The following is a 14,409-nucleotide window of genomic DNA, read 5'->3' as shown; positions in this document are numbered from 1 at the left end:
GGGCTTGTCATTGCGGTGGTTTCTTTTGTTGCAGGGTATGGGTTCTAAGGCGTGTGGGCTTTACTAGGTGTAGCACGTGGGCTCAGTAGTTGTGGCACACAGGCTTACTTGCTCTGAGACATGTGGAATCTTCCCAGGTCACTTATCGAATCCGTCTCCTGCATTGGCAGGCTGATTCTTATCCACTGCGCCACCAGGGAAGTCCAGCAGCTGTATATTTAAAAGTCTTCTTCTCTCCCTTTCCCCTCCTTTTTTTTTTTTTTTCAATTTTAGGAATTGGAGGGAAGTGGTCTAGATAAGAGTTCCCAGAGAGGATACAAGCCTTTGAGATAAACATGGGAGATGTGGGGAATGATGAAAAGGAATGGGTGAAATATGAACTGCCTCTAGAACTACATTTCCACTTTCACAAAGATTCATAAGGTATAACTTACTGTAAATAACACCATAGGCTGATCCACCCATCCAACTACTTTATCCTCAGTTTGCTTCTTTATATTAGGGAGATTTCTAACTGAGATGTAAACAAAAAAAAAAATTATGTTTTGCCCAGGCAACATTGTTGGTTAGCTTTGTCACGTCACTATTAATTGGACATGCTAAAGGGCATGCTAAAGAGCATGTCCAATTAATAGTGCTTGAAAGGTGGATTTACATGCCTTAGTCCAGAGGATATATGTAATGGTGTGGTGCCATCCTCATTGGACCTGGCTTTAAAATGGGCTGCCATTACAGGATGGGCAGTATGGATGGTCTTCTGCTGGGGATCAAGCTCAGTGTTACAAAAAAATAAGGAAGTTCAGAAAGAGATGGATAGCAGTGAGGAGAGCTTTATGACAGATATTCAGAGGGACAGAAAAAAAGGAGATTTGGAAAGAGAGAGTTCTCAGAAGCCTCAGAGGATTTTTCTAGCTTGGAAATCTTTTGAGATAATTGTGAGTTAGTTTCTCAGGGGGAAGCAATAGTAGCAGATTCATTAATTATGATTGGAGGCCTCAAAATATGAATTGAAATACGCTTCACATTCTCTTTGTTTTGTATTATAGCTTTTCTCCAGTTGACCACACAGATAAACTAATTTTGAAATTCTCAACAAGCCAAAAGTAGACCAACAGAGTTTCAAGTCATTGCAGGCGATTTTAGTCCAACGCAAAAGAAATTTACAAGAGGAAGGCCCATAAGGTTTTTTTTTTTTTTGGCCCATAAGTTTTAAACATTAATTGATCTGGAGTTCTGAACAGTGGCAGTGCCTTTAGAAACCTAATTCCCCACAACTGAGTACTCACCAAGATGAACCATTCCCTTTCCAGATAAAGCCAGCCATAGAGGACCCCCAAATAAAGGCTCAGAACCTTGACTGTACTGGGAGGTTTGAAACTGAGAGGACTTACCCCTAAAGACGCAAGATCACTGAGGAGACGACTGAGTACAAAGTTGAATATAAGTTGAAATACAAGAGGAGGTTGGCTGTAAGCAATGAGTTTAAAAGGATTCATGAACTATGTTTACTCAGGAGCAACCCACTGAAGTCTGGCCACTCCCTCAAATGTTGTTTGAGCATCCTAACTCCCAAAAACATGGTCATTCCACCCAAACACTGAGGCACTCCTAGGAAGTCACCATAAGTGAAACTCTATAGAGTTGGCCACTCCCTGTGACTGCCTAAAAGCCATAGAACTTGTACCCAGCTCAAGTTACAGAACAGAACAGTGTTTTTCAAGGCTATGCGTGTGTGCTAAGTTGCTTCAGTCGTGTCTGACTCTGTGAACCTATGAACTGTAGCCCGCCAGGCTCCTCGGTCCATGGGGATTCTCCAGGCAAGAATACTGGAGTGGGTTGCCATGCCCTTCTCCAGGGGATCTTCCTGACCCAGGGATCAAATCTCTGTCTCTTATGTCTCCTGCACTGGTGGCAGGCAGGTTTTTTACCACTAGCATCACCTGGCTGATCTAGGTTCAAATCTCAAAGCACTTAACACATAGGTGTGGCCTTTGGCAAGTCATTTCACCTCCCTGGGCTTCATTTCCAAATTTATTAAATAACACCAAGAATCTTTGTCCAGAACCAAGTCTCTTCTTCCTGATACTAGACCTTGCCCTCCAACCCAAGGGGTAACGTACATCCTGATTGGGTCAATCATTTCAAAACACAACTGGTCCAGGAATGAAAGCAATCCAGACTTATTGAAGTCATTCCCTTACATTTGAACAGAGGAGCAGAGGCTTTCTTTTATTTCTAGATATGAAGCCATAAAGATGGGACCTCAAAGCCACTTGCAGCTGGTAGCCCTCATGTTTCCACATGATTTGCACCCTCCTTGACTTAATCTCTTAGTACTTACCCTTTGCTCACTTTTCCCATCCACATTGGCCTCTTTTCTATTTCTTTTCTTTTTTTTTTTGGAGGGAGCATCAGGAGAATTTAATAAAAACTGGGGTGAAGTCAAGCAGTTGGGTCAGGAGAGGCAGCCACCTGCTCAGGAGGATATGCCTCAAAGTACCGATCTAGCAGGGCCTCCACCTCTGCTTCCTCCGTAGTCCCACACCTGGAACCTGGAGCCATCGGCTGCTCCCTGGATCATGGCTGAGAGCACTCGGCCAGACTTTGGGCGAAACAGGCACAGGACTGGTTTGTGGAGGGCCACAGCCCGGCCCAGCTCATAGCCTACCCCCAGAGAGGGCTGGGTCACTTCTGCCACGACCACATCTGCCTGCTGCAGCCAGGCCAGGTCCCGATCATGGATGAACTTGTCGCCTCCAGCAGCCTCTTCCCTGCTCTTGTCCAGCTCGGCGGCCGCCACATGCTCGGTGAGCACCACCCCGAAGCTCCGGAGGCGAGACACGATGAGCACGTACAGTTCCCGGTCCTCTCGTCCGCCGCGGATACTCCCGCAGAAGTACAGGGAGAGAAGACCCGGCTCCCCGCGCACCAGGATTCCAGCCGCCGCTGCCATCCCGGCCGACGCAGGCCCCTCTCTTTGCTGTTTCTTAACACCCAGCATGCTCCTGCTTCAAAAGCCTTTGCACTTGGTGTTCTCTTTGTCTGGAATGCTTTTCCTCCAGACACCTACCTGCATGGTTGAGGAAGGGTTGAATCCTTCCTCTCCTTCCTGTTTCCTTAAATTTCAAGTTCTCAAAAGGCCTATTATATCCCCACTACTCAAAACTGTGACTCTATCCTCCTCCTCTACTCCTCTTAAAAAAAGTTTTTCCAAAGTACCTTCTTCTAACTTTATTCTTGTTAATTAGACTATTATTCATTGCCAGTCTCCCCCAGCTAGAATATGTTTCACTGGGGCAGGGGTTTTTGTTTCTTTGGTTCATTGTTGTGTCCCAGGTGCCAAACAAATTAGTATGTACCCAGTAAATATTAATATTGATGGAATGAATGAATGAACATATTTATAACCAAAGAAGATCAGCTAGTATAATACCTATCTAATGACATTGTTATAAGGATTGGAAATTATGGATAGAAAGTAAAGCACAAATAGACTATCTGATTCATAGTAGGTACTTAAATATGTTCAGTTCAGTTCAGTTCAGTCGCTCAGTCGTGTCCAACTCTTTGTGACCCCATGAATCACAGCACGCCAGGCCTCCCTGTCCATCACCAACTCCTGGAGTTCACCCAAACTCATGTGCATCGAGTCGGTGATGCCATCCAGCCATCTCATCCTCTGTGGTCCCCTTCTGCTCCTGCCCCCAATCCCTCCCAGCATCAGGGTCTTTTCAAATGAATCAACTCTTCGCATGAGGTGGCCAAAGTACTGGAGTTTCAGCCTCAGCATCAGTCCTTCCAATGAACACCCAGGACTGGTCTCCTTTAGGATGGACTGGTTGGATCTCCTTGCAGTCCAAGGGACTCTCAAGAGTCTTCTCCAACACCACAGTTCAAAAGCATCAATTCTTCGGTGCTCAGCTTTCTTCACAGTCCAACTCTCACATCCATACATGACCACAGGAAAAACCATAGCCTTGACTAGACGAACCTTTGTTTGCAAAGTAATGTCTCTGCTTTTGAATATGCTATCTAGATTGGTCATAACTTTCCTTCCAAGGAGTAAGAGTCTTTTAATTTCATGGCTGCAATCACCATCTGCAGTGATTTTGGAGCCCCCAAAAATAAAGTCTGACACTGTTTCCACTGTTTCCCCATCTGTTTCCCATGAAGTGATGGGATCAAATATGTTACTATTATCATTTTGCCAGTTCACTCTTTTTTTTTTTTTAACAATTCCCTGACAAACATGCAGATAAATTTCTGCATCAATGAACCAAGAAAGACTTACAAAAAAAGGAAAAAGAAAAAGACTTATGAGGCATGCAACCATGATCTGTATCTTTGGATCTGTATGTGTCTATATACACATTTTGTTTCCCAAGTTTTCCTTCTTGAGCATTATTTTTATCAGACAAAGAAATCTATATTTTTTAAAAAAAAAGAATTTTGGCTTGCTTTGGGATTTTGGCAGATGGAACAAACAAGGTCCTTGAGGAGGTTAGGTTCTGAGAGAACCAGGGAGTGGTGATAGATGGCACTGAGAACTAGCAGTGCTGGTTGAAGAGGAAGTTGTGCAGAGATGCAAAACCACAAGGTTAATAGTGCCAGGAATAAAATTGCCCAATTCAGCTGGGTGGGTGGAAGCTAGCTTGGAAGAGCAAGGAGGACTTGCTGACGGTATTCAAGGTCATTAAACAATGGGCCTTAAATTAATTGAACTTTGAATTCTTTTTTTCTAGTTCTAACTATGGTGAGATTGACATCAGAGGAGCACATGAATATTCATTTCTCTCAATAAGACCAGAGCAGAGGGCCTGTGTCTAGTAGGCATTTGTTTCCAGGTTGTGGAATGCCTGGATGAAACAGAATCACCAGGACCAAGTGGAAGTAAAGCAGCAAACTAGAAACCATCCAAGTTTTGGAGTCAGTTCTGAATCTTGAGTCTGTCACTTACCAACCATGTGACCTTGCACAAGAAACCAACCAACTTGTGTAAGATTTAGGGGCCCTATGAAGTAGATTAGGGGAAACATAATAGCTATGGCATATATCATAGTCTTTAATGAGCAAAAACAAATAGAAAATTAATTTCTCAAAAGCAACTGCTTTGAACAAACCCAACTGATTAAACTTAAAACCCTGCTTATATCACCTTCTACTGTCCAAGAAACCTTGCTGTCAGGGCAGGTTTTCCCACAAGTCTTATAAACACAAATTTTCAAACAGCCACGTTCAAGTTTAAATATATATCTTTCACATATGTTACTTGTCTCTTTGACCCCCTTGCCCTTGTGGTTTTGGTTTCACAAGTCTTGAAAAACATTCTTTACTCAAAATATTCTGGGGTTTAAAGATATGTCTTTTGGGCCCCGGTTCTTCCGTCCTTCCGTGCAGAGGAGGGCAAGGTCACCTCTCTATACTTTCCCTCAGGGTTCTATGGGATAAGGGAGCAATTGAAAAATTTGGGTTAACTAATATAAAATAATTTTGTATCAGAATTCCCATTACCAAGCAATGTTGGCAATTGAGTAGGAGCAGGGGCTTCAGAGAAAAGCTAGATTGCCCCCTGTTTAAATTCAGGCTTCATCACTCCCTAGCTGGGTGACTTTGAGCAAATCACTTATTTCTCTGTACCTCAATTCCTTACATCTTAAAGTTATTGTGGGCTTCCCTGATATTTCAGTCAGTAAAGAATCTGCTTGCAATGCAGGAAACCCCTGTTCCATTCCTGGGTTGGGAAGATCTGCTGGAGAACAGATAAGCTACTCACTCCAGTATTCTTGGGCTTCCTTTATGGCTCAGCTGGTAAAGAATCAGCCTGCAATGTGGGAGACCTGGGTTCGATCCCTGGGTTGAGAAGATCCCCTGGAGAAGGGAAAGGCTACTCACTCCAGTATTCTGGCCTGGAAAATTCCATGGACTGTATGGTCCATGGGGTTGCAAAGAGTCAGACACACCTGAGCAACTTTCACTTCACTTCACTTAAAGGTTACTGTGATGCTTAATTAATACTTGCAAAACCCTTAGAACAGTGCCTGGCACACAATGAAGTTCTAAGTGTTTGCTAAAAATATTTGGCTCAACTGCTAGACCACTGACAGGTTCATGCTGCTTGATCATAATCTGCCTCATTCAACCTTTATCTCGTAGATGGGTCTACGGTTGGGTTGATGGGCAGGTGTATTGGCTTTAGTAGCAGTAGTAATCCTTTACAAGTAACTGGACAGATCAAGATTTATAGGTAAGTTTGGGTCCTGCTCCAGGGTGGCAAGAATGAAGGCAAGATGCTTGCCATTTTCATAGGCAGCTACCACCAGGTAGTAAAAGTCCTTGAAGATAAATTTTAATTTATCAGATTGTCCACTTCCTTTCCTCTGGGCAGGGAGTTGGGATGGAGTGAGGGGTGAGATTCTTTTGGAAAGAAGTCTGACATCTGCTGGTGTGTGGAGACTTGAAGATAGGCTAAGAGTTCATGGACAGACATCCCCAAGACCCTCTAATTGGCCAGCAATACTCCAGAACTTGTTAATGCAAGCTGACAGCTTTACATCAGGTTTTAATTCATTCCAGCATCTTCCAGTTCTGCTTCCTGCCCACTTTTCTCTTAATCAAGATGAGGGCAACCTTATGGCCTTTCAGGTTTCTTTTAAGTTTAGCGCATCTAAAAAAAAAAAAAAAGTTTAGGGCATCTGAAATACGGCCAAGGGTAAACCTGGGATAGTCTGAAGTTCAGTTCACCAGAATAGCCTCTGCTCTGGACTGTAGCAGCTTGTACTGGGCACACTCTTTGCCGGTTCCCCCCCTTATTAGCACTACCCTCACTTTTCCTTCTACTCACTCGCTTTACCGTAAATACCTGGTTGCGGTTTAGGTCCATTGGGCGGTCATTGCGCCTGCGCAGGGGCTGGGGGGTTGGGGGACTGAAGTGGGCGGCCTGTCTGGCCTCAAGGCCTGAGCTGTCAGTGCGCCTGCGCGGTCGGCCTGCAGCCTGGCAGTATTAAGCGGACTCGCGGCCGGCGACGAGCTGCGAGTGCGCTTGCGCGCGGGTCGGGCGCCGGGGTTCTTGAGTGTGCTGAGGCGAGCTGTGTGTGCGTAACCATGCAGAGTGCCGACTCCCAGAACACCCCCAAGCGGCCCCGGCGCGATGGCAGCCCAAGAACGCCGCCAGACTCCCCTCTCGCAGACGCAGAGACGTCCCCGAGCCACGATCTCGACCCGGACTACCGAACCTGGGGCCCGGAGCAGGTGTGGTCCTTCCTAAGGCGCTGTGGCTTCAGCGATTCGGAACTGCTGAAACGCTGCCGAGGTATCATAGCTGGGTTGCTGAGGGGCCGCGGGGCTGGCGACCCGTGCCCGCGACAGCCGGGCCTGAGAAGAGGGCGCCCTGAGGCGGGGGCCTCTAAGAGGGGCCAGAGCGGCCAAGGGAGACCGGACGCGGGAGGCACCCGAAGGGGTGGACTGAGGCGGCGGCGCCGAGGAGGGAATGACCTGAGGCGGAGAGCGAAAACCTGAGGCGGCGAGCCCCCGGAGAAGGGGACCCGAGGGAAGGGAAGGGCAGACTTGACACGTGGGAGGCATCCGAAAGGATGGACCTGTGGCGGCGGCGCCCAGGAGGGATGACCTGAGATGGAGAGGAAGGAGAAATGGGGCGTCTGGGGTTGGGGACCCGTAGGCAGGGGGCGGACTTTGGGGGTTGGGACCCTGGAGGAGAAAGAGGGAGCAGCTGGTCTAACTCTGGTGGGCTTCTTCAGGAACTTAACAACCCGGCGCCGGAGAGGCGAGTCTCGGGTCCCTTTTTTTTAGAAGAACCTAAGTGGGAGGGTTGCTGTCACTCATGTTCACCAGGTTCAGGACACCCCTCTGCTGATGCAGCTGCATGAACACTAGCCACGTTAGATTATGTGGGGATGCTCGAAGGGGCTGCCCAGGTGGCGCTAATGGTAAAGAACCCGCCAGCCAATGCAGGAGACTTACTAAAATGAGACGCAGGTTCCATCTCTGGGGAGTCGGAAAGATTCCCCTGGAGGAGGGCATGGCAACCTACTCCAGTATTCGTGCCTGCAGAATCCCCATGGACAGAGGAGCCTGGCGGGCTGCAGTCCATGGGGTCGGAAAATATCGGGCATGACGGAAGCAATTTAGCACACACTCTCTGAGTGCTTGAAAGTTTGTGTTTCCTCCGCTCCCCTCCCAACCGGGAGTTTTTCTAACGGGGAAAGAAAATTTTTGTTAATCTCTTAATCCTCATCGCCTACCGTACCATCCCGGTAGGACTCTACGGGCTTGGTGCCTGTACTTGCAGAGCTTGGTGAAGATCATGTTTTGTTATCCAAAAGCAGTTTCCCTCGCTAACTCTAAACTCTAGAGTGGCTCAGTTGACCTCTGAACTCCCAGGAGCTTGCAATTTGGCTTGTAGGTTATGAATTTTAAGCAACTTTATTGGCTCAAGTTCAAACATCCATCCACTTGAAATCTACTGAGCTTCCTGTAAGCGATGTGAAGCTTAACCTCTGCTTTACCCTCTGAAGTGTTCAATAGGAAAGTGGGTGTGATTTGCAAATTCAGAAAACTTTTGCAGTTTGAGGGTGGAGCCCTGTTTGCTTAGGCTGGGGACTAGGGTGGGAGGATCTTTAGTGGTTCAAGTCTTAAGAATAGCTTGATGGATGTTGCACCTAACTACAGCCAGACAATGTCTTGTTAGACTGAGGTCACTTCTCCTCCAAAGGTTCTGGTTATCTCTGCTTGTCCCTTCTTTATCCTATAAAAAAAAAAAATCTTTTTTTTGAGCCACTTGCAGATTTCTGAGATCAAAGCATTCTCCCTATTGCAAATAATTTTTCTCATTAATTAAAGTCTGTCCCTAAGTTTAGATTTTTTTAAAAATTGAAGTATGGTTAATTTACAATGTTGTGTTAGTTTCTGGTGTACATCAGAATGATTCAGTTATACAAATTGTGTGTGTATGCTATGATCATTTGTGTCTCTTTGTGACCCTATAAACTGTAGCCCTCCAGGCTTCTCTGTCTAAGGATGCACGAACACTGGAATGGGTTGCCATTTCCTATTCCAGGGGATCTTCTCCACCCAGGGATCAAACCTGCATCTCTTGTGTCTCCTGCATTGGCAGGTGGAATCTTTACCACTAGCGCCACCTGGGAAGTATGTGTGTATATATATATACACTTGAGATGTATATATATACACCTGAGAAGTATGTATATATATATACATTTATTTATATATGCATGCATGTGTGCATGGCTTCAGTCGGGTCTGACTTTTTGCAACCCTATGGACAGTAGCCTGCCAAGCTCCTCTGTCCATGGGATTCTCCAGGCAAGAATACTGGAGTGGGTTGCCGTGCAATCTTCCCAGCACAGTGATTGAACCTGCATCTCTTATGTCTCCTGTATTGGTAGGCGGGTTCTTTACCACTAGTGCTACCTGGGAAGCCATATATACACATATAGAATGTAGTTCCCTGTGCTATACAGTAGGAACTTGTTGTTTTATACACAGTAACTTGTGTACAGATTAATTTTTATTTGACAAACTAAGCACAAGGTGCTGGGTCCCTTTCCTCATTTTGGAATATGATTTACAGGAATTTAGAAGCTGTGATCCATGTTTTTTAACATGGTATATTTGAGATTCAAAGGTCACACAACTAGAAAAAAACAGAGTTGGATTTTAAGATTAGGTCTTTGAACTCCAGAATTCATCCCAGCTATATCTTAACAAGTATTCTCATCAAAATACGCTGAATTTCCCTCAGCAATACAGGAACAAATAAACCAATAAGAAAAGAAAAGAGAACATATCCAAAGTTATAAAGTCAGCTAAGAGCAAGGAAAAAAACACCCCAGTAGGAAAATGAGCAAAACACAAGAACAAACAGTTGACAACCAGCTTGTAAACACAGAAAAAGATATTTAAAGATTGATAATAGAAATGGGTAATCTAATAAAGTTGATGAAAGTATCAATTTGTTTAACCCTGGACAGTTTGGAAATACCTTTTGCTTACAGGGAATTTCACTTGTAAAAATTTATAGAAATATTTGTACAGTGTCCAGAGAAATATATTCAAGAATTATTCTTCTAACCACTAGTTATAAAGAGCAAAAAAATAGAAATTTTCTACTGGACCAGGCCCTGCTCACCTGACACCTGAACGTTCATGCTTTGATCTAACTCACCCTAGCCTTGTAAGGGCAAGGTTGGCTGTAAACTTGGGGGCCCAGAGTCACCTTTGCCCTCCCACCAACAAACCCACGTGGGAGGTGCTGAGTCCTGAGTGTTCAGCATCCACACTATGTGACCCTGAGCTGGCTCCATGGAATTTTCCAGGCAAGAACACAAAAGTGGGTCTCCATTTCCTACTCCAAGGGATCTTCCTGACCCAAGGATTGAACCTCCATCTCTTGGCAGGAGGATTCTTTACCACTTCGTCACCTGGGAAGTACCTTGTTGCCAGTACTTGTTGCCAGCTGAAATCTTGGCCTTCTCTGCCTACTGAAGCTGAATGAAAAATATGGAAACAGAGTTTGGAGGAAATAGAAAAGTGGCTTTTATTCTCAGCTGGCGGAGAGGGGAACACAGTAGGCTCCTGCCTGCAGAACTGTGCCCCCACCCCACCCCCGCTCCACGAGGAGTCTGGGGGCTTATGTAAAGCAAGGGCTTGCACTCAGGAGTCAGTGATGAGGAATAAAGGTGATAGGATCTTGATTTCTTCCTCTTGTATTGTTTCAAAGACAATCATAAGCTGGCATTAGTAACCCAGTGATTGAGTCTGGCAGTTCAGTGGCTCTGTGGCCTTCTTTCTGATATGTAACTACAAGGTGAAGGGTGTTGTAAGGGTAAACACCAGATAGGGGGATGTATTTAGCATAGAGTCAAAAGAAAATAGGTGAGAAGTGTAGCTCCTGCAGAGTTAGGGGGCAGAAAAGCAAATTCAGACATTCAGAATTAGGAGCAAAGTGAAAAAAACTAGGAATGTTGAGACCTGCTCACTATTCCTTTATATTTGTTCTCAGGAAAGGGAAAGAGAAAAACTCATTGTCCTTTTCACTGCAACATACTGGATGCTCTAAAAATCTTGATCTGAGTAAATTCTGATGGATCCAAACTGAAAGAAATGAAAAAGCAAATGCTGTAAATATTGAAATCATTTATTTTTTTCTCTGTTTTCTTCCATAGAGAAGAGAATGTCAGGTTCGTTACTGCCCTTTCCTGAAGATCTTGGAATAAGGTGAGAATGATAAAATTCACATTGTATCCAAGCACACTTAAGACCTTTTGATTCACATTTGAAAGACAAAGCCCAAGATCATTAGTATTAACTGTCCTCATTTTAAATTTGTAGGGTTTTAAAACAGAATACCATGCCTGCTGTTTAACAGTTGTTTTTGTTTTTGCTGTGCAAATCCTGTGTTTAGTATTACTAATGATTCCTGTTTAAAAATTTTTGCTGACAAACCTTCATGAAGTTTGTAGTGACCAACTTTTTACTCTCAAGTTCAGAATAATTGAATTATTCACATCAGAAAATGTAGAACTGATAGGAAAAAACATTAGCAAGCAAAATGCAGTCCTATCTTGAACGTATTTCTAGGTTTTTTCTAAAGGTGTCTTAAGACTGAAATGCTTCCTTGGTGTTAAAGACACTGTCCAAAGAAGTTTGGCATTTTTCATTTGAATGATATGGGACAATTTATTTAACCCTTCAGTTTCTGCACCTGTGAAATGGATACCTGTGTGACAATGTGTGTAAAGTAATTAGCACATGATAAGCCCTTCATAAGTTATATGTATAGGTTGAGGTCTGTATGTATGACTGGAGATTCCAGGATCTAGATCTAGGTCTGCTTTAAAGATCTAGGTTGAGGATCCAATATCTAAATATTCCTTAAATAGAGACTTTATTTCTATTGGAATTGGCAACAGTAGTAAAATACTGTCTTTTTTCTGGAATTCCACTTAGTTAAGTGTTGTTTGTGGGAACAGTAAGCAAAGAATCAAAACAAAGGATTATACTTGAGTTACTTTGTGCATTGCTGCTTAGTAGTTGGTAAGGGAAGTAGATTGAGGGAAGAGATCACTTTAGGACTTTTAACAGACTTCATTCCTCCAAATTCCCTCTTACTACCTATTTCTTACGTATAGTAGTTGCTTACTATTTGAACTGAATGGATTTTTCTAGTAGAGTTTTGCTTTAAAAGGGAAACGTGTAGTTTGTGGATCCAAATACTATTGATTTATTCAGCAAATATTTGTGGAGGACCATTATGTGTTAGGCATTCTTCCAAGAACTTGGGACACATGAGTTAACAAAATAGTACAAATTCCAAAAGGGACACTATATATCACGTCTTTTTGTGTCCATCTCTTAACTCTGACGTGGGTTCTGCAGGACTCCTTATAACTGTGTTTTTCTATACAGCAGCCGCTAGCTATGTGTTAAAATTAATTAAAATGGAAATTTTAATTTCTCAGTTACACTGAGTCACAGTTCATTTCAGTTCATTCACTCAGCTGTGTTCGACTCTTTGTGACCCCATGGACTGCAGCACGCCAGGTCTCCCTGTCCATCACCAACTCCCGGAGTTGACGCATAACTCATGTCCGTTGAGTCGGTGATGCTATCCAATCATTTCGTCCTCTGTCGTCCCCTTCTTCTCCTGCCCTCAATCTTTCCCAGCATCAGGGTCTTTTCAAATGAGTCAGCTGTTCCTATCAGGTGGCCAAAGTATTGGAGTTTCAGCTTCAACATCAGTCCTTCCAATGAACATTCAGGACTGGTTTCCTTTAGGATGGACTGGTTGGATCTCCTTGCAGTCCAAGGGACTCTCAAGAGTCTTCTCCAACACCACAGTTCAAAAGCATTGTTATAGCCACGTGTTCTGGGAAACAAACTCACTCAGAAGGACAATGCAGATAGTGAAGTGCAGATTGCACTGGTGGGCCCACGGCAGAGTCTCCTCTTAGCCAAGGACCCCAACCAGTTTTTGTGAAAACCTTATATACCCTAAGTGTAAGTGCCCAAACCCACCTCCCCAAATTCCCTGAAACTAGTCTGAACAAAGGAAGAGAAAGATACAATCAAAGGTAACCCGTGATTCATATGCCCTAAGCCTAGGTAGTTAACAGTGGACAATTATCAGTAGGCCTGTGGTCATACCCCAATAAGCATAATAGAATTTATGATTCTATTTGGTTACACAGATAATTAGGGTATTCTTTTAGGCAATGGAGAGTCTAGGTATGAGCCCTGGGGTTCTTCCATCCGGGGGGTCTGGTTTTCCAGTTGCTGTGTCGTTTCCATATGTACTGGGCATATAGCTCAAAGTCCACAGTCTGGTCCAACATGGAGTCCTACTTTTAAGATGGAGCCTGTTCTGTCTGTTTCCTCCTTCAGCATCAATTCTTCGGCCCTCAGCTTTCTTTATAGTCCAGCTCTCACATCCATACATGACTACTGGAAACACCATAGCCTTGACTAGACGGACCTTTGTTGACAAAGTAACGTCTCTGCTTTTTAATATGCTGTCTAGGTTGGTCATAACTTTCCTTCCAAGGAGTAAGCATCTTTTAATTTCATTGCTGCAGTTACCATCTGCAGTGATTTTGGAGCCCCAAAATATAAAGTCTGCCCCTGTTTCCACTGTTTCTCCGTCTATTTGCCATGAAGTGATGGGACCGGATGCCATGATCTTAGTTTTCTGAATGTTAAGCTTTAAGCCAACTTTTTCGCTCTCCTCTTTCACTTTCATCAAGAGGCTCTTTAGTTCTTCCCTTTCTGCCATAAGGGTGGTGTCATCTGCATATCTGAGGTTATTGATATTTCTCCCAGCAATCTTGATTCCAGCTTGTGCTTCCTCCAGCCTAGCGTTGCTCATGATGTACTCTGCATATAAGTTAAATAAGCAGGGTGACAATATACAGCCTTGATGTACTCCTTTTCCTATTTGGAACCAGTCTGTTCCATGTCCAGTTCTAACTGTTGCTTCCTGACCTGCATATAGGTTTCTCAAGAGGCAGGTCAGGTGGTCTGGTATTCCCATCTCTTTCAGAATTTCCCACAGTTTATTGTGATCCACACAGTCAAAGGCTTTGGTGTAGTCAATAAAGCAGAAATAGATGGTTTTCTGGAACTCTCTTGCTTTTTCGATGATCCAGCGGATGTTGGCAACTTGATCTCTGGTTCCTCTGCCATTTCGAAAACCAGCTTGAACAACTGAAAGTTCACGGTTCATGTATTGTTGACACCTGGCTTGAAGAATTTTGAGCATTACTTTGGTAGCATGTGAGATGAGTGCAATTGTGCGGTAGTTTGAGCATTCTTTGGCATTGCCTTTCTTAGGGATTGGAATGAAAACTGACCTTTTCCAGTCCTGTGGCCACTGCT

At 44.1% G+C, this 14,409-nt stretch overlaps 1 protein-coding gene and 1 pseudogene across 6 annotated transcripts in view; one reads left to right on the top strand and one right to left on the bottom strand.

Annotated features, from left to right (window-relative positions):
• Positions 1 to 2,416: 2,416 nt before the first annotated feature.
• LOC109567692 (5-hydroxymethyl-dUMP N-hydrolase pseudogene) lies at positions 2,417 to 2,968 on the bottom strand (annotated as a pseudogene).
• A 4,033-nt stretch (positions 2,969 to 7,001) lies between these two features.
• Positions 7,002 to 14,409, top strand: part of SAMHD1 (SAM and HD domain containing deoxynucleoside triphosphate triphosphohydrolase 1) — a 67,310-nt gene continuing 59,902 nt past the window's right edge. For 2 of the 6 annotated variants that reach the window (XM_070801629.1, XM_070801628.1), the window contains exons 1-2: positions 7,002 to 7,309; positions 11,202 to 11,253. In XM_070801629.1, coding sequence (XP_070657730.1) covers positions 7,102 to 7,309; positions 11,202 to 11,253 — 260 coding nt within the window. In that variant the 5' untranslated portion in view covers positions 7,002 to 7,101. The remainder of the gene's footprint in view (positions 7,310 to 11,201; positions 11,254 to 14,409) is intronic. The other 4 variants (XM_070801630.1, XM_019972377.2, XM_019972378.2 and 1 more) reach the window with 4 other exon arrangements.

Source organism: Bos indicus, chromosome 13, assembly GCF_029378745.1.
Source record: "Bos indicus isolate NIAB-ARS_2022 breed Sahiwal x Tharparkar chromosome 13, NIAB-ARS_B.indTharparkar_mat_pri_1.0, whole genome shotgun sequence".
Lineage (NCBI taxonomy): Eukaryota > Metazoa > Chordata > Mammalia > Artiodactyla > Bovidae > Bos > Bos indicus.
Note: the sequence above shows the minus strand (reverse complement) of the source record. Positions and strands in the feature narration are given on the sequence as shown.